At 40.4% G+C, this 24,936-nt stretch overlaps 3 protein-coding genes across 3 annotated transcripts in view; 2 read left to right on the top strand and 1 right to left on the bottom strand.

Moving 5' to 3' along the window:
* Window positions 1-24,936, top strand: part of rps9 (ribosomal protein S9) — a 145,282-nt gene that overhangs the window by 116,882 nt on the left and 3,464 nt on the right. The gene's annotated exons all lie outside the window — the stretch shown is intronic.
* On the top strand, window positions 1,051-11,034 carry leng8 (leukocyte receptor cluster (LRC) member 8). Its single transcript, XM_063880394.1, has 15 exons — window positions 1,051-1,400; window positions 1,966-2,101; window positions 2,531-2,689; window positions 2,824-2,901; window positions 3,089-3,572; window positions 4,108-4,279; window positions 4,362-4,532; window positions 4,751-4,999; window positions 5,091-5,249; window positions 5,398-5,692; window positions 5,849-5,950; window positions 6,059-6,127; window positions 6,220-6,349; window positions 6,545-6,752; window positions 6,842-11,034. The coding sequence occupies exons 1-15, from the start codon at window positions 1,360-1,362 to the stop codon at window positions 7,002-7,004; spliced, it is 2,616 nt and encodes an 871-aa protein (XP_063736464.1). The 5' UTR covers window positions 1,051-1,359; the 3' UTR covers window positions 7,005-11,034.
* On the bottom strand, window positions 12,354-24,573 carry rbfox1l (RNA binding fox-1 homolog 1, like). Its single transcript, XM_063880395.1, has 12 exons — window positions 24,193-24,573; window positions 19,112-19,348; window positions 16,015-16,194; window positions 15,835-15,888; window positions 15,654-15,746; window positions 15,500-15,569; window positions 15,348-15,407; window positions 14,733-14,871; window positions 14,611-14,650; window positions 14,457-14,524; window positions 13,858-13,939; window positions 12,354-13,575 (listed from the first exon to the last, which is right to left on the bottom strand). Exons 1-12 carry the CDS (start codon window positions 24,277-24,279, stop codon window positions 13,531-13,533), a joined length of 1,155 nt encoding a protein of 384 aa, XP_063736465.1. The 5' UTR covers window positions 24,280-24,573; the 3' UTR covers window positions 12,354-13,530.

The raw sequence follows: 24,936 nt of genomic DNA on the forward strand, positions 1-24,936 counted from the left end.
GTATCATGCTCTGTGAGAAACTGTCTAGAAATGTTTACCAATTAATGTTTCATTTACCTGCGTTGCATTCTGACGCCAGGCCACAAATATATAGCATTCAGATTTTTATGTAGATGTTTTCAACATTATACAAATAATTATAGAGTGTATGAGGATTAAAATGCAATATAAATCAAAATTGTCAAAGAAAACGTTGAATGAGTGTTTTGTTTTGGAACATAAATGGATTGTATCTTTAGGAAGACGTTTTGAGCCCTGTAGTGTGTGGCTGTACTGCACATGAACCCTCAAACCGTTGCAGAGAGACCTCCAAAATCCATGAATGATTTGAGGGATAAGGAGTAGGAGAGAAAGTGTGACAGGATATGACTCCCCTCTCTGTAATACACTCCAAACACACCAACACGTCCTGCAGCTGTGTGCTTCACAGGAAGATAAGTGCAGGAAGTAGACCATAATGAGGGAGAATGCTTAAAATCTATGAATTTGAATAACACAGAGTAAAAACATAGATTATATCGTTGTGACCAGATAAAATAATAGTTTACCGGCCTCACAAATATGGTCAATCATAGTGATTTATGTTTTGCTCATAAGGTGTCATATAGAAAGTTAGATAGATAGATAGATAGATAGATAGATAGATAGATAGATAGATAGATAGATAGATAGATAGATAGATAGATAGATAGATAGATAGATAGATAGATAGATAGATAGATAGATAGATAGACTACTACTAAGTTGTACTTCAGTAAAATATCTGAATACTTCTTAGTTCCACCTCTGGTCAGTTATGACTAGAACAAAGTTCATTTCCTTAACGCTTCTAATTTAGGCTAAATGAATATCCTTAGAGAGTTATTTCCTGTGTCCAGCCTGGACCTATGACTGACAGGCTAGTCGATGAATGCAGCTCTAACCTGAACCTTATTGAAGTGTGATTGGTGAAGCCTGTAGGGGGCGGTACAGGACGTTGCGTAACATGAGAGGACGCTTTGCCTGAGAGAATTTACTCTGGGCATAAAAACACCTTACCGAACAGTCAGTTCACTTATCTGCCATTTTGTATCTATATAGCCTGTCAGACGGACTTGGTCAACGACGAATAAGGAAGCAAATATGCGTTTATCCACTACATCTGTCGTTTGCGCATTTAAATAAAGCACATTACAGATTGACTTGTTAAGATATCTAGACTTTAGACGCAGTCTGCTGACTGCTCTTCTTGTATCTTCGTGTGATCTTGTTTACGTTTAGCCTTAGCAGGAAAGCTAACGGAGTTAACAACTTAGCTTAGCTAGCTACCAACGTTAGCTAAGCGTTAGCTTTCCAACGCTAACCAGAGACTGTGCCGAAATGGCGGCCAACACGAAACAAACAACCCCTTCAACAAACTGGTAGGTTGCCCGTTCTAGCAGTAGGAAACTCACAAGTACCGCATTAGATCAATATAGTGTTGCTTAAAATTATAACGCGGATAAATGGTTTGATATGGTAGACATAGTTTCCTAGTATCTAACTAGACTCTTTAATAACCTTAGGTCATCTGAGGGTGTTGACTAATGATAGCATTTCAAGCTACAGCAGGCCATTGGTTTTGTTCACTGAAAGCTAACCTGTTTGTTGCTTAATCTCAACGTTTGTATTCTTTAGACTGTTGTAACGTATTATTTAGTTATGGACGATAGAGTTCGGCCGATCAATCTTTATTGTTAATACACATTATCTTAACACTTCATGTTAGAACATTAACATGGAAAGCTGTTGGCAGGGTGACTTGCTAACGGTAGATGCAAGAGAATGTTCCGTAAACTGCTTAGTGTGTCACAGTGAAAGAACCTGTTAGAACCTTCAGTTCTTAACCGTTAGCTGTCGTACAAGCCTTTCTAACGTTGTATATTTGGTTGTTCATATCAAATCTTTTCACTTCCTTAAACACCATTGTTCTTCTGTTGATGGCAGGTCCTTTGGTGGTACTGGAGATGGCCAGGTTCACGAAAACCCAGAATGGGAGAAGGCAAGACAAGCACTAGCGTCCATTAACAAGAGTCAGAGCGCTGCTAAGAATGCACAAGCCAGCCGGACAGCCACAGCAGAGGTGTGCTTTAGTTTTGTGTCTCACTCAGTTATTTGAGTTGGCATTGTAATGCATGTTAGTCCATCTGCTGACCACCCAAAATCTAAAAATACAAATATTGACACGAAACATCTAAATAATTACAAAAAAATTAGTACCAGCAGCATTTTGGCTACTTATTTGGAGTGGTTGCAGTTGCATGTCCTTCCTTTTTTTTGTTGAGCCAAGCAAGTATGTCCAGTGATCTTTGCGTCTTATATTCAGGAATTTTTGATAGTGTGGTTTACATCCAGGCATATATTTCGGACCCAAAAGTGAAATCAATGCAGTTGTATCACACTACAAACTTTATGTTGCGTAATAATCAATATGAGTATTTGTGATTTTTAAACACATCTTTGTAGTGGATTAATTAAATGACACTCTATTTATGCATGTGTGGAATTTCAGGCCGGTCAGTTTCAGCCAGCAGTGACTGACTCAGCTGCCATTCAGCAGCCGCAGCAGCCACTGCCGCCACAGCAGCAGTACTATCCATGGTACCAGCAGACTCAGCAGCATTACCCTGGATACAACTACCCCTATAATTACTACTACCCCATGGCTCCAGTAAGTACAGATAATGATTTGTTTTCCATCAATATTTTAATGTAATAATATTTAATACAAATTATTTTACTGCATCCAAACAATGTTTGCTACAAGGCTCATATCTCCTAAAATGGGGTTCTCTGAATTTTTAGTATGGAGCTGCATATCCAACAAATCAGTATGGTACACCCGCAGGGCCTTACCCAGGAGCTCCTACCCCTAACGGACAGGTATTGAAAGTAGAAGTTGTTCAAAGACCCCCTAATAAGGTCACATGAATTATCATGGCAGTTTTTTGGTAATAATAGTTTGAACATTTCTGAGGTAGTGGTAAGGCCACAATCTTTTTTGTAGCTTCTACATTTTCCTTCTTCAAATAGTTGCTGAAAAAGCTATTTCTGTTCTTTCTTTTCATAGCCTCCTCCAGTGCCTGGAATGGAAGACCAGTCCCCCGGCTACCCACCTCAACCTCCCCCCCCTTCCACTCCCCAACCCCCCCAGAGCCCTACCACATCCGACAAACCCCCTCCTCCTCCACTTCCATCTATTCCTCCCCCATCCAACTCGCAGTACCCCCCTCCTCCATCACAAAATGCCTATGGTGGCAATAGCTCCATGCAATACCCACCTGGTGACCCCAACCAAATGCAAGTTTACAATCATTCCCAGGGTAGGCCCAACTATGGACAGAGCTTCCAAGCCCAGAACTCCTATCAGCCCCCTCAGAATAACTCCAAGCAGCAGCAGCAGCAACAACAACAACAACAACAACAGCAGCAGCAGCAGCAGCAGCAGCAGCAGCAGCAGCAACCAGGCCAGTATGCACCTGGGCTTGGCCGAGGAGAGGCGAACAAAAACAAAAACCAAAAACAAGGACACCAGCTGTGGCACCGCATGAAACGTAAGATTTGCTCATCTGTGTTACTTAGTTATTCTCTGATGCAGCTGACACACATACTGCTGTAATTACAGGCTGCTTTCAACTATAACAAAAAAAGATCTTTGACAATGTCCCTGCTGAATAGGATTACAAAATATTCCGTGTTATTTACATAACTAAAACGTATTGGATATGTTTTAAGGTACAGAAATAAAATGTATACTACTGAACAGTAAAAAGAGGGAAGTACAAGCAGGCTTTTCAATTGGCAACGGGTTTATACCAATCAGAGAGCTCAGCGTTTATTTATTTACCAATTTGGAAAATACCATTCAAAGGTGTTTATTGTTAGACGACAGTAAAGTTTAAAGTTGAATATGGGACCTTTTATGTGGTTCTACTTTCTGAATCCACTTTTTATACTATGAAAAAAAGTTACCTTTTTCTGTATCTCAGTTCAGATTTCCCCAGTGGTTATTTAGTTGGTTAAAGATGTTTGAACATCCCCACCACCACGACACTTCTAACTAATTTCCCTTTCTCTTGTTTTTCACAGAGGCACCTGGTTCATCTGCTTTGAAGTTCAATATTAACAAGAGCCATTATCAGGTTCAGTGTTCTCCAATTTCCAATCAGTCTTTCCCTCCAGGCGAGCAGCCCTCAGGATTAAATCCTACTCCTTCCTCCCTGGCTTCTGCTAGTTCCCCACCTGGAGGAGCTCAGATGCGGTAAGATCTGGATCCGTCCCAACAGATTCAAACGGACAGAATCGGTTTATAATATGTTGACTCAAGATGTTTTTCTCTCCAGACCCCAGGACTGGCCCCAAGCCATGAAGGAATATGTGCAGCGCTGCTTTACAGCCTGTGAGTCAGAGGAAGACAAGGACCGTACAGAGAAGGTGCTGAAGGAAGTTCTGCAGGACCGGCTGAAGGACGGCTCTGCCTACACCATCGACTGGACGCATGAGCCATTGCCAGAGTGAGTTCAGTAGTGGTTATTGTTGACTGGTTTATTTATTTATTGCTATCCAAACATCAAAATGTACTTGACATTAGCTTTCCAGATAAAATCTGACTTTTGATTTGGGTTCAGTTGAGTTGAATTCTGGCTTTAAATTCACTCTGCAACGGTTTGATGCATTTCTTAATTCTGAACACTTCTGAATTGTACTTTGGGTCTTTGTATGCTTATTGAAGACTCAAGGCCAAGCCGTCTCGTTGGGAAGCTATTGCATCCCAGAGGACAGCAGATGGCTCCGTTAGCCGTGGCGGAAGTACAGTGGCTGCATCTTCAAGAGGCAGGGGTGGTGCCCACCGATTGGGCCACTACAGGAATATATTTTCTCAGAGGAGTCCGTCTTCTAGTTCCTCACATTCATCCTCTCGCTCCCCATCCCCCTCCCATGACCGACACAGGGACCGTAGCAACCAGAGGCACAGACGCAGGTAAGACGACATTTCCCCCGTCTTCTTCTTTGGTTACTGTTGGCGCCCGGTGTATTTCTTCATTTTGAATCTTGTGTCTCCCTCCTCCCAGTGACTCTGGCTCGCAGTCAGACAGCAGCATCTCCAGTGACCTCCGACCTCAGCTGTCGCGACGAAGAGGTGGACGTGGTCGAGGTAATGACAGGGAACGGGGCCGTGGAGGAGGGGAGAGAGGACGAGGAAGAGGAGGAAAAGCAAATAGAGGACGCAGGTATGTAAATAAATGTTATTACAGAAAAGGAACCAACCAACAAGGCTCTTACTACTCTCACTGGTCACTGTTCTCAAAGAAGGCGTTAGACTTTTCTAGTCTAAGGCAGAGGTAGAGCTTGGGAATAATCTCCAAATTACCTTTCTAGGAATATGGAAGATTCCAATGCAGCTACTGGAAAGAAGAGGAAAGGTGGCAACGCCGGTCTGGACTTCCATGACCCCAACAGAGAAGCCAAGAAGCAGAGCCGAGCCGCCCGTTTCCACAAGCAGCTTCGCTCAGAGCCTCTGATTCTCTCCATCAATTCGTTCGACCTACCTGATGGAACCCAGGAGAGCCTCAGCTGGGAGGACTGCCCCATCGTGGGGACATGCCAGGACGTCACCAAGCCCTACCTGAGGCTCACCTGCGCCCCAGACCCCTCTACTGTGCGCCCCGTACATGTAAGTTAAACTCTTCTGGGAGTCGATTTTATTCCTGCTGCTGTTATACAGTCCTCAGATGATGTTTGGCATTAATGAGATCTGTCACTGCTTATACTACACCACCAAAAGATACAAATCCAGTCCGTACCTGTTTCTGAACTTGTTTTATTCCAGGTCCTGCGAAAGTCTCTGCAGGCTGTGAAACTCCACTGGAAAACCCACCAGGAGTACACCTATGCCTGTGAACAGATGAAGTCCATACGACAGGACCTCACGGTTAGTTTGCATCAAGTGTTTAATTTCTACTGCTGCCTTACAATTTTCCTTTCTGTCAGGGTTTGTTTTTTCTCAGTTGTCGGAATTAATTTTTATTCTCCCCATCAGGTCCAAGGAGTTCGTACTGAATTCACAGTGGAAGTGTACGAGTGTCATGCACGCATTGCTCTGGAAAAGGTCAGTATCTTTTACTTTTTATACATTTTGCAGTAGGTAAAGATTGACAACAGTGCATCCTAAAATACTTACCAAATGTTATTTGTCTCCAGGGAGACCATGAAGAGTTCAACCAGTGCCAGACCCAGCTGAAGGCCCTGTATAAGGACAACCCGTCGGAGAACATCGGAGAGTTTACAGCATATAGATTGCTGTATTACATCTTCACCAGAAACTCTGGAGGTATGCTCACACTGAATTTGGCAATATCCCAAAATATGTCAGTTTAGTCTACAGTAGTGAAGTCATACTTTTCCATGGCCCCTTTTTCAGTAGAGGGTCATAAATGTAGTCAGTCTTATTTTCACTCGTTATAAACAGCATACACACTCTTATGTATTCCTTTCATATTTAAACTTAATGTATTTCGCCCTCCAGATCTGACCACTGAGTTGGTGTACCTGACGCCGGCCCTGCGGGCTGATGTGTGTGTGGCTCATGCTCTCGCACTGCGCGCTGCTTGGGCATTAGGAAACTATCGCCGTTTCTTTAAGTTGTACAAGGAAGCCCCGCGTATGGCTTCATACCTGATCGACAAGTTTGTTGAGAGGGAGAGAAAGATTGCTCTTCGGGCTATGGTAAAAACGTAAGTAAAGGTCCAGAAGGATTTGTTTTCACATTTTTAATTCTTCATAAAACACGAGTTCCTAATGTCTCTGCTTCCTCTCTCTGCAGGTTCAGGCCCGACCTGCTGGTGCAGTATGTGCACTCCAATCTGGGCTTCTCTTGTTTAGACTCCTGTATGACCTTTCTCGCTGCGCAGGGTGTCACTTTCTACCCCGGTGACCCTGAAAAGATAGACTGCAAAACCAGCTCAGCCGCTTTGGCTGCCTCTTGAGGGGATGGGTGGTGTGGGGGGTGGTAACACCATAAAGGGAGAAGCTAAGGGACCATATTGGGGCCTCAGATATACAATGCACTGCACTTGAGACACCTCAGCCTTTTCAGATAGAGTTGGCAAACTAAAGAAGACCCACATAGGAAGACACACGAATACTGTTAGCTTCAGATTACAGATGTCTTTAGAGAGGAACTGCTTAAATTGGAACTCTTAAATCACTGTCATTTAAATAGTGTAGGTGAGCCTAAGGCCCAAGTTATCGCACTACATTCAGAATGCCAGACAATTGAGTGGGACATTTAAATTTGGGATACACATCTAGTATCAGTAATGGAAGTCAAAAGAACAAATCAGAGAGCCCCCCCCCATGATTCCTGTTCCCTAGCCACCCTCAGAATTCAAAGCTAACAGTGTTCTGTTATGTGTTTTCCTTCCTCAAGTCAACAGCTTCAAGACCTGAAGATTCAAGCCTGCTCAACCAAAAGGGAAATACAAACGACTGCATGGCATTCATCCCGCTCTCTCCTGTTTGAATCCAAGTCTACACATTCAGATCGACCTTACATATTCCTCCTAAAGACTGAGAAAACACGTGAGAGAAGACGCCGGCAGTTTGTCTGAAGGAAGATGAGGTGGTTTGTATGTCCTGTCCTGCCCTGGGTTTCCCCAAAGGTATCTACAGATGGCTGTGCTTCCTGTTCCTCATCCCCATCCTAAGTCCAGGGAGAGCAATGAACTTAAGTCTTAAGTCTTGTTCCTGATTTGAATGAAGTTCTATTCATCAATGATCCCAGTCAAGAAATGGCTGGCCAGCTTTTGGGAAAAAGTTTCAGCCTGATGAGCATTGACTGTGTGTGATCAAGGAATCAGGCAAGTGTTCTCCATCAAGGTGATCCTCCGTACCCCCGCAGCTGAGATCCATCTCCAGAATGAAAGCACCTGGAGGCAGAGAGGGAATCTGCTTCCATCATCCTCAAGGAGATGTCCTGCCAGCACCTGGAATCCAGCAAACGCCGACCAACCGAAAAGTGATGAAGCCCCTCTGTCCTCCATGTTGGCCTACCTAACATCACTGGCTGCTAATCAAAAGAAACGGGGGCAGCAAAGCTGCCATCTTTAAATAAAGCCAAAGGGAGATTCTGCGGGCTGAGCTTGGGCGAGAACCCGCAGCTCTTCCTGAGGCAGAACCATCGAGCGGTTTGTATGCTACGTCTGTTTGCAAGGCTGGTAAGCTAAAGGGACTTCTGTTGGAGGAGGATGACGGCACTGCTGAGATGCCGCCTCACATTTGTTCTGTTGAATGTTTTCCGTCCTTTGTTATGGCAGTATTGGCCCAGTAAAATAATCATGGAGCAGCAAAGCAGCTTTTTTTAATTGACAGTTTGATTTGAGACGATTGAATTAAATATGATCCAATTTGACTATATGCCAAAATGGCTCCAGTTAGAAACGACGTGTGAACCGCACATTGTGCTATCTGAGGGGCATGTGGTCAAGTATTTATTAAAGAGTTTAAGTCTGATGTAGACTTTAATTTAATAATTGAAATGGTAGTTGTGTGCTGATTAGTGCTTTACGTCCATTTTCCAAGTTGACAAGTAATAAATACATTTTTTAAAAAGACTATTTACCCTCCGTACCGGACAGGACTTCCTTGAAGTGACAGTGAAAATGTACTGGTATTTCTGATGTGATTTATGTCCCATTAGTCTTGAGGTTTGTGCTTTTCAGGACGTAAAATACTTTGTGTGGTGGAGCACACTATTTTATTTTAGATGGTAATTGGTATCAAAAATGAGGTACAAATGCATATTGGCCAGTAAATGTATCCCTTTAGCAAAAACCCACCGCCTCCCATGTTAATTTAGTTTGCTTTCCACCACATGCTATCAGGGGCCTCGTAGATAAAAACGGTGTAAAAATGCGAAGAAAAGAAACGGGTCGTATTGATTTGAGTTTGCTTTATTTGAACAGTATTATTTGCCACTGTAGAAATATTGAGCCTGAGGAATTTCAGACTGCGGTGTAACTAACCCGAGCTTAAGTGGATGCAGGCTTGCTGTACATGTTTACTTGTCAACAGAGTATAGTTTTGTAAATATTGTATGATATTGCTGTGATTTACTTTCAACTGGTGCAGAGTGTAGGTTTTTCCCCCTCACACGGGTAAGTGTGATTCCTTTTTTTTTCTTCTGGGTTTTGCAGAACTCTTCTTTGACCACATGTGAATATGTAAACTTGCAGACAGATGTGGATAACGTTGTCAGGATGTAGAGTCAATGATTACTAGTGCTAGATTTCCCCGGTAAAGCCTGAAAACATTAACACAGGCATTGTGGCAATATTTAAAGCTCAGTTTGGAGTGATAGTTGGATGTTAAAATGTCCCATTTTATTCAGGCAAAAAAAAGCTGTTGCCTCTTTTGTATCACTTGCCTTTTTTGTGGCAGTAAAGCTTGGCAGGTAGTTCCATTCAAAGCTGATGTATTCTCAGTGATGAATGGGGCCGTCACTGCCAAACACCAAATGTTAAAGCCTTCAATACATTTCCATCAGGTTGACAGAATGCTCTTGTAAACACTGGACCGTTATTTGTTTGTCAAACTTCACTGTTGACCATTTCAGCAAACATTTTGTAATGACAACAATCTCAACATGTTTTCTTTCTTCCCCCTTCATTTACCTGATCCCCTGTCCTCTTCAATGCTCCCCCCCCTCACCCCCTAAACTCTCCCTCACACACCACCAGCCCTCTCCTCCTTCAGCTCGCAGCACTGCTCACTGCAGGAGCACATGGAGAGAGGATAAGTGGGCGAAGCGCCTCCAGACGCCAGGAGAGAGTGAGCAATCCCAGTCTTGGTTTGACCCACTCAAGTTGAAGCGTCACAGCTGAGGAAATACATGGGAGCCTCATATGACGAAATGTTGATGCTGCTGCTAATGTAATTTGCTGCTAACCCAAATATTTGAAGTGTTTTTCTGTGCAACATGATACCTGTTAAGTTTTAAGGAAACAATGCCTGAAGATTTACAAAGCCCCCTTTTTTTACTGTCCAGATACATTTATCTTTTTGAATATTTCGCCTACGTGTTTGCTTGTAAATTACTCATTTGGTATTGCTTCTCTGAAATTCCTTTTTATTAATATATATGCGAATATTTTTGGCTACATTTTGCTCACTTATAGTAATGTTTAATCCCTCAAAACAAATGTGTCTGGACATTACGAACATCCTTTTTGAAATCCCCCCACAGTTAGTAACAGGCAAAGCGTCACATGACAAGTGCTGGCATGTCCTCCCAAAAAAAGACTTTGGTTTTGTCTCGTGAATGACCCTGCCTCATGGTTGTTTCTTGCATTGGGTTTGTGTAAACGTAGATTGTCTTTACACATGGTTAATGTATGCACTTCTCAGGTTTTCAGCATTGATACAGTCCAGGATGTTTAGTTCGCCTTTTTTTTGTTGTAGAAAATTCCACCCAGTAACTAACAATTCACATTTTCATTTTGGTTTGTTTTTCCTCCCAGATGCCTGAGTCATGTTTTCAGTATTTTTTGCTCCCATGTTACTGTATACCTCCCATCAGTCTTTGTAACTCCTTCCTTGATATTAACTGGAAGATTTTCCCATGTCCCTCACCTCTGCTGTGTTCATTTCCTGCCATTCCCTCTGAATTACTCTTTTCTCTGTTCTCACTTTCTCTTAATTCCCTCTCCCTGCATGCTGTCCTCTCTTATTCTCTGCTCTAGAACTCTAACCAATATGTGTTGTGTTCTCATTCTTATCTGTTCCTTTTATGCTGGTTATGCTTGTGACCATTGGCCATGTGCAATTAGTCACTCTCACTAGTAAGTATTGTATTGCGTCTGCAATGCTTTGGTAGTTTATGTTGCGGTTCACTAACAATTGAAGCTGAAGGTTTCTCTGCAACGCCTCTCCATTTACAGATCCAACTTGAACTGCCATTTTGTAAATATTGTGTATATATATTTTCGAAAAAATTTAATAAACTTCAAGTATAAATGAGATCCAGTGTAATTGTTTTATTAAACATGTAATGCATTCATGTATTTAGACAAAAACAACAAAAGCACAAGTACAAACAGGAGTTTGGCATGGACATCTTATTGTGAGTGAGAGGCTCCTTCGAATTTCTTGAGTACAAGGCTATGTTTAGACAATTTTACTTCAGCAAACATTTGAGCTGCAAGAAGAATTCGGAGTGAATTGAATAGAGTTGGGACTTTTGGAGTTGTTGGAGTAACAACATTTAGAGAAGCTAAAACTACAGAAAAAAGGACAGTAGAGCAGTAAAAGGTTAATATACATGCCATTGGGCTGAAAAAAAAGAAGGGAGAATTAAACAAATCGGAAAAGTAGGAAAAATAGTTATAAAGCATAACATTTTATACAAACAGTGCCTTGAAGGAAGAAAATCAAACCAAGACGTTTCTGTATTAACCTCTGATAAAAAATAAATTAATCTGCATTAAGCCCCATAAAATACCAAGTTATAAAAGGTACTTTGCCAATAAATCTGATTGGATTTGGTCTATAGGTCTGCAAAACATCTTGAGAGAGAAAGGAAGTGAAAGAAATGAAACAACCTGCCTGCCCAGTAAGAGAAATTGTTTCAAAGCAAGAGAAAAATAAACTTTAAAGAGCAATATACGATGAAAGAGAAAGGAGCTAAAGAAGGGCATTACTGCAACTCAGAATTATATAAATACAAGCAGAAGACAGAGAAGTAAGCGGTAACAGGAAAAGAGCAAACAGAAAGTACAGCCAGACCTGCACAGTATAAAGTTGCAGAAAATAGTTATAGATGCAAAAAGAGAGAAAGTCATAAAGCAAAGGTTTGAGTCACTCAGAGAAAAGTTGGAAGTTAAAAAGCAGAGATAAAAGATGATTAAAATATATGTCAAGTTTTACACTTAGAAAACTAAATCTACTACTCAAAGAAAATAATTTAATTTAGGTCAGAAGATAGATTAAATAGAGGGAAGACTGAGGCTGAGAATAAAGATAAAATACGAGTTAGAAATTCTGAAAAAATTTGTCATTTAAGTTAAAAGGTAGAAAGTATTACAATTTGAAAGTAAAAGCAAGAAACGAGAAGCAAGAAACAAAAGGAAAGAGGCTGCTTTATATTATGACAATGATCCAGACTTGATATGAGATGGTTTGACGTCTTAAATATCCTCATTCTGTCGTCACAACTAAACTACCATCAATCACAAGTCAATTTTTCTTTGGTATCAAATAAGCATAGAAAGACACCGTAATGGATAAGAGATGGAAAAAAAGAATGGAAATTCAAATCAATAAAGGACAGAATAGGAAAAGAGAGAGAAAATATTTTTATTTAGAGGTAAACATCAAACACAGCAGAAAAGAGTGCAACAGAAAGTAGGCCAAGGAGAAACTATCTATACAATACAAATCAAGAAGTCATTCAGCAGTTCAGAGGAGAAGACGCCAGTAAAGAGTGAAATAAGGACACTGTAGACTAGATAGAAAAGAAGGCGGTACCTGAACTCTAACACTGAGCAGAACTATGTGCAGCAGTCTCTGGTCTGACACGTTTAAATTGTAAAGCCTCTAATCTGTTTTTGTGTAATCAAGCCAACATCAGTAGACTTCTTCTTACCACAGCTCCCAGCTGAGCATGAGTATAACTGTGAGAATGTTTAGAAAAACAAACCTTGTCTGGGTGAGTAAAGGAGAAAAGGGGCTCTTTGTGTAGTGAGGTACGGAGCCACAGAAACTAAATGTTGATCTAATGTTAGATCAGCATTTACGGGAAGAAAAGTCAATAGAGAGAGACAGCTCAGTCAGAGATCACACACACAGAAAGGGATACAGGATTTATAATGACAGCAGTATTAAAAGCTGAAAGTGAAAGAGAGGTAGATTGTTAGAAAGAAAAAGAAAAGGAAAGTCCAACTAGACCCTGACTAACATTACCTATCTGCTTGTAATAATGAAACCAGTGTCACAGCTGTGTCTGTAACTGAACCACGTTGATGAGTTACCTCTCAACTTAACTCATATGCTCACACACACACTCCCACAAAGAGATTTAGTTAATAATCGCCATCATAAATAAGTAATTTAACATTGTAAAAACTATGACATGAAACTTGATAAATCTCAGATATTATTCACAAAATTAACTCTCACAGTATTTTTCACCAACTTCTGCCATGTAAGCCAACTTCAAATTCAGAAACAATTATCCTTTAAAGGTTTTAACAACTGTCTTTATATTAAATAACATCCCCTTCCAGAAGTATTCATCAGTAGAAAGGACAGTAAATGGGTGCTACACTATTTACAACTTCAGTCTGTTTAGTCTCTCGAGGAGAGGTTGTGATGAAAGCAGGAAGTAAAAACATGTCCACGTTTTCCAAGGATCTCATAATCTGTCCTGCAGCGTCCATGGATCAGCCAATCCCAGAGTCAAAGACACGTGTGTATGTGTGTGTGTGTGTGTGTGTGTGTGTGTGTGGGGGGGGGGGCTCAGTACGGGGTGAAGCGGTTATATCCTCCTCTGTACAAACTGGCCTGTAAACAGAAGCAGTTTGTCAGGTGCTGTTAACCGCACGTGTAACACGATATCTTTCTGCAGAGGGTGTGTGAGTGTGTGTGTGCGTGTGTGTGTGTGTGTGTGTGTGTGTGTGTGTGTGTGTGTGTGTGTGTGTGTGTGTGTGTGTGTGTGTGCGTGTGTTTGTGTGTGTGTGTGTGTGTGTGTGTGTGTGTGTGTGTGTGTGTGTGTGTTTGTGTGCGTGTGTGTGTGTGTGTGTGTGTGTGTGTGTGTGTGTGTGTGTGTGTGTGTGTTTCACTCACCATTGTACCAACGCCATATGTTGTTGTTGGTCCGACTGAGTGGTGATAGGGGTCCGCAGATGTCGTGTAAACACGTCCGTATCTGTTCCAAAAAATCAGGAGCAGATGCACATGTCCTTATTTAGCCAGGATTGTAAAAACTCCCCTTTTTAAAGTCATTTAGCTCCTTGATGATGTTTTTTTTGGTTAGTTCTGCTTTCATAACAGCCACTCTTTCACTGTGTTTAAAAGTTCCCTTTAAATGTTGAAAATAAAGGACAAAATCAGAATTGGCCTTAAAATCTGACATGTGTTAAAGTCCCACATGTGCACTCAATAGGTTGTTAATCCTCCTACATTTCTAAAACACAAAATGTATGATCTGACCTCAGTGCCTGTTACTTAATTGGTTGGTTTTGGAGGAAACAGAAGGTTATTTTAGTTAAACAACTGATTTAAGGTTAATGTAAATTGTAATGATTTATAAGTGAATTCCAGTATATTTTTGATTCATCTGATATAATTTCCCTTTCTTTAAATGGTTTCAATGAACTAAAGCTGATTAGTTAACTTGATTTGAGTTACACAATAGTTTTCTTTTCTTTGTCAAATCTGCCTACCCGTCACTGTAGGTTGCTGTGGCAGCAGACGGTGATTGAGCCACTCTGTAAGCTGCAGGATAGCCACCCTGCACAGAAAATACAATAAAATAACATCATTATAGGGACAGCACTTCAAAATGACTTTAAGGAGGAAATGTGTGCAGCTACATACATAGACTTCTGCTCCATACAGACCATCCTGATACACCATCCTGAAAGAAGTGGGTGAAACATTATTAAAATGTTTAAGACTAAAGTGGGTGAAGGGGCTCTGGTACTCAGATAGTGTCTTACCCCGGGTAGCCGGGTACGGCAGTAGGTGCGGCGGCAGCGGAGCGGATGGTGTTGTAGACGGCGCGGCCTCGGCCCCCCCGCAGTGCAGAGCCTCGGTAAGCCAAAGTAGGAGCTGCTACAGGGTACGGGAAACTGGCAACTACAAAGGAATATAAATGGTAGAAAAATAAACAGGTGATCTCATTACAAAAATAGGTAGGGGTTAGCGAAACCAACATTTTGTGTCAATCTACAAAATCATTGTTTCAAGTTTTATCTAATAGCATAGTGTACTTTATATGCAAAGATCATGGCAGACAGTTAATTCAATGTTATGTTTAAGCGCCCTAACCCTAGATAGCAGTGTTGTTATCTGTTTATAGCCATTGACTCTTCCCCCTCAGTGTAACAACATAAACTCAAACAGGAAGTGTGTAAGGGCCGCAAGGTAAAGTTTTCTACCTCTTATTTTATGCATATATGGTAATGTGATCTATGCTACAGTTTTCCAAATGTTAGATTTTTAAAAACCACATTGCATCTGAATATACTGAATGGTTACCCCTATATCATGGTAAGTATCCTACCGTTCGATTGTTGCCAAAACAAAAACCTAATAACAGATAAGTATCTTACCTGTATAGAGTTCAGGTGCGTACATCGTCCCCATGACGGGGTTGATCTTCCATCCAGAAGCTACACATAAACAAAATAGGAATTCGTTTCACAAAAAACCTCCCAGAGCCATGAAGAAAGTGAAATTAGCTCAAATGAATTGGGAGTCTTACTTGAAATGTCACTGTTTACAAGCGGTGTCTGGGGCTTCTTGGTTACTACTCTCGCAGTGGCATTATTGACCTGGTGAAACGTATTGGACAAAGTCAATGATAAAGGATAATTATGCAGAATATTGATAAACATTACGTATGAATTCTCGCTCACCTCAATCTTCCTCCCCTCCACAATCGTCCCATTCAGCTTTTCTCTTGCTCGGTCAGCCTCACTTGCACTCTCAAAGGTGACGAAGCCAAAGCCCTGCAAGATCACATGGTCACAATGTTTACATTCTGTTTATTTTAATTAAACATTCAGTTGGAGCTCTTACAATGCCTGTGATGCTCACCTTGGACCCCCTCTCATTGAAGATAATTTCTACATCAAGGATCTTGCCAAATTGCTAGAAATGTCAGAAAACATAGTTCATGTAAGTATAATAAAACAGATAAAGATGTATTTAGTTTAAAATAAATCGAAAAATTGCATAAACGCATTGTGACACTGCGTGATAGTGAGAGATTTCTACCCCAAACATCTGGCGGAGGTCCGGGTCTCTGAAGCGGAATGGGATGTTTGAGACGTGGAGGCGTTTGGGTTGGGCCTTATTGGACCCCTCCTCATCACTTCCACTCCCTGCCCCGCCCCCTGATGACACCGACAGGCTGAGAGACTGGGGGTCAGAGGTCACAGGGACCAAACCATCCTCCTATAGTGAGAAAGTATGAAAACAGGAGAAAAAGGAGGAAAGGAGAAGAGGAAGCGAGAACGTGGATAGGAGAAGAATGGACAGGAAGGAAGAGGACGTGAAAGAATAAACATGAAACAGAAAGATAGACAACAAAAGATGGAAAAAGAAAGAGCATGAGTGAGATGAGAGTAGGTGAGAAGAAAAAACGAGGAAAGGGCATCAGTAGGAAAGCAAAAGAAAAGAAAAGGAAAAAATTACAAAGTTAATTTGGAAAATAAAGTCTGTAACATCTATCAGAGAATATTGTTTGTGTCAGCATCCCAGAGCATTAAGCGTCATTTTCATGAAGTGATTCAAACCAAAGTTCAAAGAGCATTCATCAACCAGTGATCCCTCTCAGGCAAATGTGAGGAGGCAAGAAAACGGCTCCATTTTAGTGAGGCGTCTTTAAATACATGCCTTGAGGAGAGTATAAATACCAATGCACTGTACAAAATATTAATTACCTATAATCTTCACTCAAGCTGTTTCAAAGAGAGTTAAATAAAGTTTAAGGATGAAGCACTCTGACTGAGTTTCTCATATTACTGTAATAACCTGTAATATACATTCAAAACTGTAGTAATATTTTACTTAAAACTGCCCCATGCAGAAAAGTTAAAGGAATAATGTGCCAAAACCAAAACATTCATTTCCCCAAAATGCACCACGATGCTATTGTGTGCATGTTTTTATGTTGGTGACCCAGCATCATCAACCATCGCAAGAAAATAAATGTTACATTTTTTGTCTTTTTTAAACAAATGAATGAGTCCAAACAAGAAAAAGGTCTGCAAGATAGAAAAGATATATATAAAGTGAGCTTTCAGCTGTGAAAGCGAGAGAAGAAGCGTTGAAAATATTTTAAAAAAACATAACAAAGCAAAGAAAAATACTACAAAACTGTTTAGATATATATATATAAGAAAAGAGTCCTTGTGTAAAAGTGAAGATTTCAGTATTAGCATTGTAGTACCAAGAGGCAGAGAGTGGAAAAGGCCTCAGTGCAGCAGTGAAGAAAAAAATGAAACCAAAGTAAACAAGGCAAAAAGGTGCGCAAAAAGCTTGTAAAGGAAGAGGGTGAAGGGAGAAGGCAAAGAATGTAAAACTGTACGTTCCACAAGGGTCAGTCGGGGGTCACGGTGCTGCTTTTCTGCCAGGGGTTAAAGGTCATTTGTCAAGGGGCATCATTAATAAAGTGGGGAGAGACAGGAAAAGGTACCCATACACTTTCACACACACAACAGCGTTTTACACAAACGCACAGGTCACTGGATTACACTACATTATCTTGCCGTGGCTAACTGCTTCACACACACACACAAATACACACACTTATATACAGACAGGCTAAATGGGGAGACAGGGAGACGGGGAGGGGAGGGGGTATGGTGGTGTCATGTCACGATGCAGAACTGTGTTTCTGGACCTGAGCGATATTTCAGAGGGGGAAAGGGGGTCATCTGGTCATCCTCCCCCTTTGACCCCCTCCCTCCATGGCGACGTCTCAACTTTTCCCCGAAATTCAGCACGGACCCGAGTATGTCAGGGGCTCTAGTAATAAAATATATAGATGGGGCCAAAACATTTATGAGAGGAGGAAGAGAGATCACACTAAAGCCCTCTGACCTTGTCATGGTGGAGGTTTTCAAGCCTAAAGGAAATGTTTTAGTGCAGGTCATAGGTTTACTGCACTACAAAAATAATGACACTGAGCCATACAAACCTATTATCTTCTTATATTTCTGTCTCCAGAAATTAGTGCCTCTGCTGACATGTTTACAAAACAACATAAATGCAAATATTCTGGTACTTTATATAGATTCTCCGAACATTACAATAATGAAAAGAAACCCCACAATTTACTCATTTAAATAACAATAACTTCATCCAAAAAAGTAAACTTTTAAATATCACAAATGAAACCAAACTCTTTAACATGCCACATTGTAGTTTATCATGTTATCATGGAAGAATTTATAACACATATACACTTGAGGCTGTACCGACCAGTAGAGAGTCAGAGGATCATAACAGCCATTAGGATTTATCTTCTGGGGACCTTTTATATCAGTAGCAGATTTCACAGCAATCCATCAAATAGATGACAAGATATTTCACTAATTCAAGCTCAATTGTTAGTCTCACCTGGGACTCATTCATGTCTTTTAATTTCACTGCAATCCAGGGTATAGCTTTGATGTTCTTTATGAGTAGACAAATAGTTGGACCAACCAATCAATTATACAATGCCACCAGCATGTTTAAAAATAGATGATGTAGGTTTCTGCACTACAATTAAGAATTCGATTTTAGTACACGTTTAAATCGTGTTTACAGTGTGACAAACTGGACAAACTGTTGATTTTTCAAAACAAAAAGAGACAAAACATCTTAAGTTAACATAGGACCTATTTCTTTCCTTCTTGTACAATTATATTTGAATTCACACCAAAACAAAACACTCCCCCGCTGAAACAGTAAAACATCTAAAACCCTCTATAAAAAAGTCTTAATAGAAAGTGTACGTCATGTGATCCTCTGCATACTTAACTGTTAATATCATCACAAAATGTCACAGCCATAATCTTGAAAGGTGATCTGTTTTATTGCCTGCATAATGAGACACTTCGAAGACGGGGAAGTGGGGATTTATTTTCATCAACAAATCCCCACTCAGCTGCCCCCCCCTCCCTCTGAGTGTGACAGCATTCCCGTACATGGACACAAAAGTGTAAGTGGGGCTCTAAATATAGAAGAAACCCTATCTGTCCATGTTCCCCTGATGGGACATAAGGATGTTCTACCTGAAGCAGCAGGACTACTTATCACATTAACTCACTGAAGATCTGATTTTATTGGGACTGCTTCTCCTGGATTCACAAAGTGTTCTTACCAAGTTACTGGTCGTCAGAGCCTCGGCCCCCTCGAGCTGGGGCCCCTGATAGATTCTGAGCTGGGGGTGTTCGGGGTACTCTGAGCTGGGGTGTGCAGAGGTGAAGTCAAGAGGTTGCAGTCTGCCGGCAGATGTGGGTGGACCCTGACCTGGTGGGGGGTATGATGGAGGAGGGGCATAGACCTGAGGCAGGGAGGGGTCCCCACTGCCGGGGCCGGCCTCCTGAGCGGGGCCTCCCTGCAGGAAGAGAGAGAGAGGGATCAGCACCACAAGATATTAAATGTCAGAGGTGTAAACAAACCGACCACCATCATGTTCTCCTGCTGTCACAGGAATCATCTGCTGTCTGTTTGGATGTGACACATTAACAAACAGATAATCTGAAAGCTCTCAAACTATGGAATTTACAGAAAAACACCCAACCTCTTAACATCTAAGAGCTTGTTTGAACCTTTAAATACTAAAAATAAAAAGACAGATACACCTGACAGTGGTGTAAACTAGATTAACTCAGGTATTCATGTCAAGTAGAATTTGGAGGTCTCTCCTAACTTTCTATTTTCAGAATAATTTACTAAATCCTCAGTATATGATAATCGATTATTGTAGGTTAAATTGAGACTTTATTAAGCTACGCAGCAGCGTTCCTTCTCTATCACACGCATTACTCATGTGATATTAATGCATCATTGTCATACCATAATAATTCAATGTGAATTATCCTGACATTAGCCATTCTGCATAGTAAGAACTTTTACCACAAGCATACTTTGATTTTAATTATTATGTAATTTTACTCAATACATTTAGATTGCAGGTCTTTTACTTGTAACTATTGCATTTCTGCCTTGAGATTTAACCACTCCTTCTACTAACAGCCAGCGCCGAATCAATGCATTGATTCCTTTGTCACAATGTTACTAAATAATCCATCATGTGTCATTTGGCGAGCAAAAAATGCCAAATGTTCTGGGTTGTAGTTTCTCAATATATGGTGAAAGTATAATTTGTGTTAAGGTTTGAATGACTGAAACCATGCATCAGAGTCACATCAAAACATCAGTACAGCCTCATTTCAATCAAGTGAAACTTAATTTAAACTCCTTTGAGTCAGAATTAGTAATAGTTCAGCTGAGTAATGTAAATGAAAACAGATTACAGAAACAAAGGTGAACCCTCCTACAGCATTGATCCAAGTGAATAATTCAAGAGAGGAGCTAAAAGCATTGTCTTACCCTGTCACTGCATTCCTCGATCTGTGGTGCATTGTCCAACAACTGCTGCATGTTTTAATGTCAGCTAACAACCCGCCTACCGCACCAAAAGCTCTACTCATCCACCAATCACATCAAATGATCGCCGGAGTAAAAAGGCACCAGGAGGCCACACCAGCTGTGGTCATCTGTACCTGTCAATCACCTCATCCCCCACCCACCACCATCACTTTACACACACCCAGCACATGAGGTATACATGAATGTAAATGCTCCTACAGTTCCAAGACAGAATATCATGGTAAAGGTCGACTCTAAGAATATCGTGTTTAAGAAGCCAACATGGTATTATTATGTTTCCAACAACACTTTTAAATAATATATCCCACTATACCGCTTCTCTAAAAAACTTGCTGACTTGCTCAAATATTCAAAGATTTTAAGAGAGATAATCGTACGAAAAGATATATCGAAAAAGTATATTCAATTGAGGGCTGTACTGATATGCTTTACTTGGAAAACTTTGTAAGATTTGACATGCAAGAATCTGACAAAAATCCGTATACTACATTAGATTCACAAAAGGTAAAAGGTGAAAAACGGTTTCAACTTTTGGAGAAGTACAATCCTTAAAAATGTAATCCTGGAAATAGAGAAAATCAATAAAGTCTTAAATACCCTAAATGTCCTTACTTTAAATATGAAGCTAGAGGTAACAGCTGATTGGCTTAGCATAAAACGGAGTGAAACCCGTAGCCTAGCTAGCATTTTTACAATTATTTTGTTTGGAATAACGTCCTGGTTATTGAGTTATGAAGATTTGGCAGAGGCTTGTGTAACCGTTGGAAAGAGTTGGGCTACCTATTTTGAACTTTTAACAAATAATAATTGTATTATTCTAAAATAAGCTAACAAACTAAGCTAAACTAACAAGTTTTAATTAAGGATTACAGAAATTCATTCGTCTACATACTGACATTACTTTTATCTACATGTTACCTTACATGCAAAAGTTAGGCTTTAGGACTTAAAAATTAAAAGGATTTAAATGAACAGCTCCTTCCACTAACATTCCACAAACTCTAACAGCTCTTGCACTCAAAATAAGAAGATGTCTGAACAATGGAAAGGGAAATGGAGAAGCAGGGTTGAATGTGGACATGCGAAAAACCAAGCAAAGTTTTCAAACTGCATAAACTAAATGCTATAGCTGGCAGTATTTTTGTAGATCCAACTCCTTTAATGTTTTCTGTTGTAAATACCAGCTTTTGCCATCCAATAAAGTACCACAGGTTGGTTCATTGTTTATCCAGAGTCTCTCTCATTGTAAACAACAGCCAACAGCTGTCAGTCTCTGTCAGGCACAGCTGTGCTTTGAGCTAAATGTTAACATCAGCATGCTAACAAAATCACAATGCCATTTATAATGCTGCTGTTAATCAGGTATAATGTTTACTTTGCTTCATGTCTTGTATTAGCTAGATGTCCAGCTAACATTTGCTTATAAGTAAGAAGTTCATGTTGGCGCAAACGTTAAGGTTTAGGGATTACTTATGGCTTTATCCTCTGGTTAAAATACATGTCTTTATTCAATTTCACAGAGATCCAACTCGTGAGATATTAGTTCTTGTTGCCATTCTGTTTACTCATGAAGACTACAGTAAAATAAGGGATTCTTTGGTGTTGGGTACACTTTGCTGCTGGAACATGTTTCCAAACACGTCAGAACTAACATGTGTCTGTTTTGGGTCACATTTATCTCAGGAAACAACCAAACTCTGACTGCCAGGTCCCTCTTCACAGATACAAAAGTAACAGATGGGGGAAGATAACACAATCTGCTAGATATTACTGCCAGCTTATTTATTTTCCCCCACAGACAGTAACCACCACTGTGCCTGATTCAGTATCAGTGTCAGCAGGCGCACGTATAGACACAGTGTCCCCCCTCTCCTCCTGACAGGCCTTTTCTGTTTTACATGTGTTCCCCTTTCTTCTCGTCTCCCTCCTCAGCTGTCAGTTGGGAGTCAGAGGTCAACAGCCCTGAGCCAGGTGCATGCTGGGACAGCTGCCACAGAATTTATACACAGACAACACTAAACTGCAGATGTGACCTTTTAGTGCCGGCCAAGTTACAAATGTTAGTGAACAGGATGTTTATTGAATTAAACTAAAGATTGCTCTTTCAACACAATCTTCTCTTCCTGCTTTCTGCTATTTAGGTTTCTTTCATAATATCCAAACATTATTTGTGCAATAATCAGGACATTTCTACAGAAAGGAACTGCTTCAATTATTACAATATTATATATATATATACACATATATATATATATATACAAACGTAGATATTCAGTCTGGCTCCAGAGGGATTTCAGTATATTGGAAAAGATGCTGAATATTTCATTCTTATTTTGGGTTGGTTTATAATATTCTAGAAAATATTATCTATATATTTTTTTACATGATTAAAGTCCCTGACTGGATTTCAATCCTAAATGTAATACTCTTCATCAGATACTACCTTTTAATCATGTAGACATTCCTGCAATAAAAGTGCTAAAGGAGTGCTTAGACATACTGTACAACAGATAGTAAAACGTTTGGATGGCTTTGGAAAAGCTAGTATTTCATCCCTCAGGTTTTGAATCTGTCTTTTTTCCCTTAAAGGCAGCTGTTCTCTCAACATTCAAAGGCACAAAAGGCAGGTTTCACACCTTTTTAAGTAGAGTCGAGTGAAGAAAACAAGACAAGTGACAGAATCTCTTTCTGTGATTATCTGCTCAGAAGGGGAGGCTAAAAATAGAGCTGGTGTGAAGCACAGAGACAAGGTAAAGAGATACCAGATGCATTGTGGCATTAATGGCATGTCAGGGACACTTAGACACATATATACAAACACACACACACACACACACACACACACACACACACACACACACACACACACACACACACACACACGCACACACACACACACACACACACACACACACACACACACACACACACACACACACACACACACACACACACACACACACACACACACACACACTGCTGGCATCACTTCACTAAGACCCATACTACATACCCAGACTAAAGATAACCCCAAATGTGTCCTAACTATTTAACATATGGTATCTTTCGTAATCAGTGTGCTTCTCCCGCTCCCTTCAGGCCTCTTTGATTCCTCATTCCTATAATCTCATGTTTGCACAACACGATAAGTCACTATTGAGCAATACAACACTTACAGCAAATTAGATGTAAAATGGGTCTAATTTATCAAGGAAATAAGGGTCCTTTGGTTCTTCTGCACTATCAAATGTTAAATTCCTCACTGGGGATGCTATCTTGATGGTTTGTTGGCAGAAGCCAACCTTCATTTCTAACTTTTAACAAAGAAAACAAGGCTCTGAAGTTGTTTTCATAACTAGATACACTTTTACATATTTTTATTTTCGTGCTTTCATAACTGTTTAATAGGTGTGTATACACTGTCGGGACTTTGCAATGACAATAAAGGGATTCTTCATTGCTCCAGCTTCTTAAATGTGAGCATTTGCTAATATCCTTAATTCCTGAGTCTTCTATAAAAAATGTTACAATTTTCTGACATTTTACCAACTTGTTGATAAATTGTAAAAATGACCTGCAAATTAATCAATTGTGAATGTCATTGCAATTGTGGCAGGCCTTAACTCATTTAAATATGGATTTTAATCATAGTATCACATTTTATCTTTTAATTTTTCACTTTTTAATCCTGAGTCACTGTAATAAGACTCAACAGAAAGGCCACTGACAAACATTAACACAAAAAGGAGAATTTGCGATTTAATTAACAAATTAAGGAGAGTTTACCTGAACTAGGCTGGGGTAGCATGTGGTTGTCTGTGGGTAGACAGGAAGTCCATAGGGCTGGAGAATCACAGTGGGTGAGGAGAGCATGGCACAAAAACCACGCACAATTAGACAGGGAACAGTGGAAGATTGGAAAAAAGAAGAAGGAGAGTTGGGAAAAAGAAAAAATTGATACGCTCACAGGAGAGCAGGAAATTAGACCGGGGAGGAAAATAGAGGAAGAAATCCCAACAGGAAAAACACAAGATCCAAAAGGGCGAGGGGAAAGAAGATTAAGACAAAAAGGCAAAGAAAGTCCACAAAACAACCAGTGTCCTGTCCAGAAAAGACAGGATATAGGGCCGTGAAAGAGAAAGCAAGTGAGCCTCTGTGTGTCCATCAGTTGATCATGCAGCCTGACAGACAGAAACACATGCTCAGGGTCCCATTTCAGAGTTTTATAAATAGTCGACCATGTCCTTCTCTCTGAGTTTACCACCTTACCACCCTCACTCTTACACATGTTGTCATGCAAGATCTCCCACCACTTGTTACATACTTTTACAATGCAAGCCAATTCAACAGGGGCTGTATAGTGAGAGAGAAACCCCCAAAGACTAAACAAGTCAATCAAATCCTTTTGTACCCTAAAGTTATGTTCAATTTCTGTTCAGTTTGACCTTATTAGTCTTTTGTAGGTTAATACAAGGTCATACAGTACAATGAAATGTATTAGTTGAGTGAATAGGTCAACTCCAAAACAAA

The sequence above is a fragment of the Eleginops maclovinus genome, chromosome 3 (assembly GCF_036324505.1).
Source record: "Eleginops maclovinus isolate JMC-PN-2008 ecotype Puerto Natales chromosome 3, JC_Emac_rtc_rv5, whole genome shotgun sequence".
In the NCBI taxonomy this organism is placed as follows: domain Eukaryota; kingdom Metazoa; phylum Chordata; class Actinopteri; order Perciformes; family Eleginopidae; genus Eleginops; species Eleginops maclovinus.

What these genes read in the sequence shown, in the direction of transcription:
- leng8 (XM_063880394.1), top strand. Translation starts at nt 1,360, where the DNA reads ATGGCGGCCAACACGAAACAAACAACCCCTTCAACAAACTG. An exon ending in ACGCATGAGCCATTGCCAGA is followed by an intron (nt 4,533 to 4,750) that starts GTGAGTTCAGTA and finishes TGCTTATTGAAG; the next exon opens with ACTCAAGGCCAAGCCGTCTC. An exon ending in CACGCATTGCTCTGGAAAAG is followed by an intron (nt 6,128 to 6,219) that starts GTCAGTATCTTT and finishes ATTTGTCTCCAG; the next exon opens with GGAGACCATGAAGAGTTCAA.
- rbfox1l (XM_063880395.1), bottom strand. Translation starts at nt 24,279, where the DNA reads ATGCTCTCCTCACCCACTGTGATTCTCCAGCCCTATGGACTTCCTGTC. An exon ending in ACCTCCGCCAGATGTTTGGG is followed by an intron (nt 15,889 to 16,014) that starts GTAGAAATCTCT and finishes TGACATTTCTAG; the next exon opens with CAATTTGGCAAGATCCTTGA. An exon ending in CGCACCTGAACTCTATACAG is followed by an intron (nt 14,872 to 15,347) that starts GTAAGATACTTA and finishes ATTCCTTTGTAG; the next exon opens with TTGCCAGTTTCCCGTACCCT.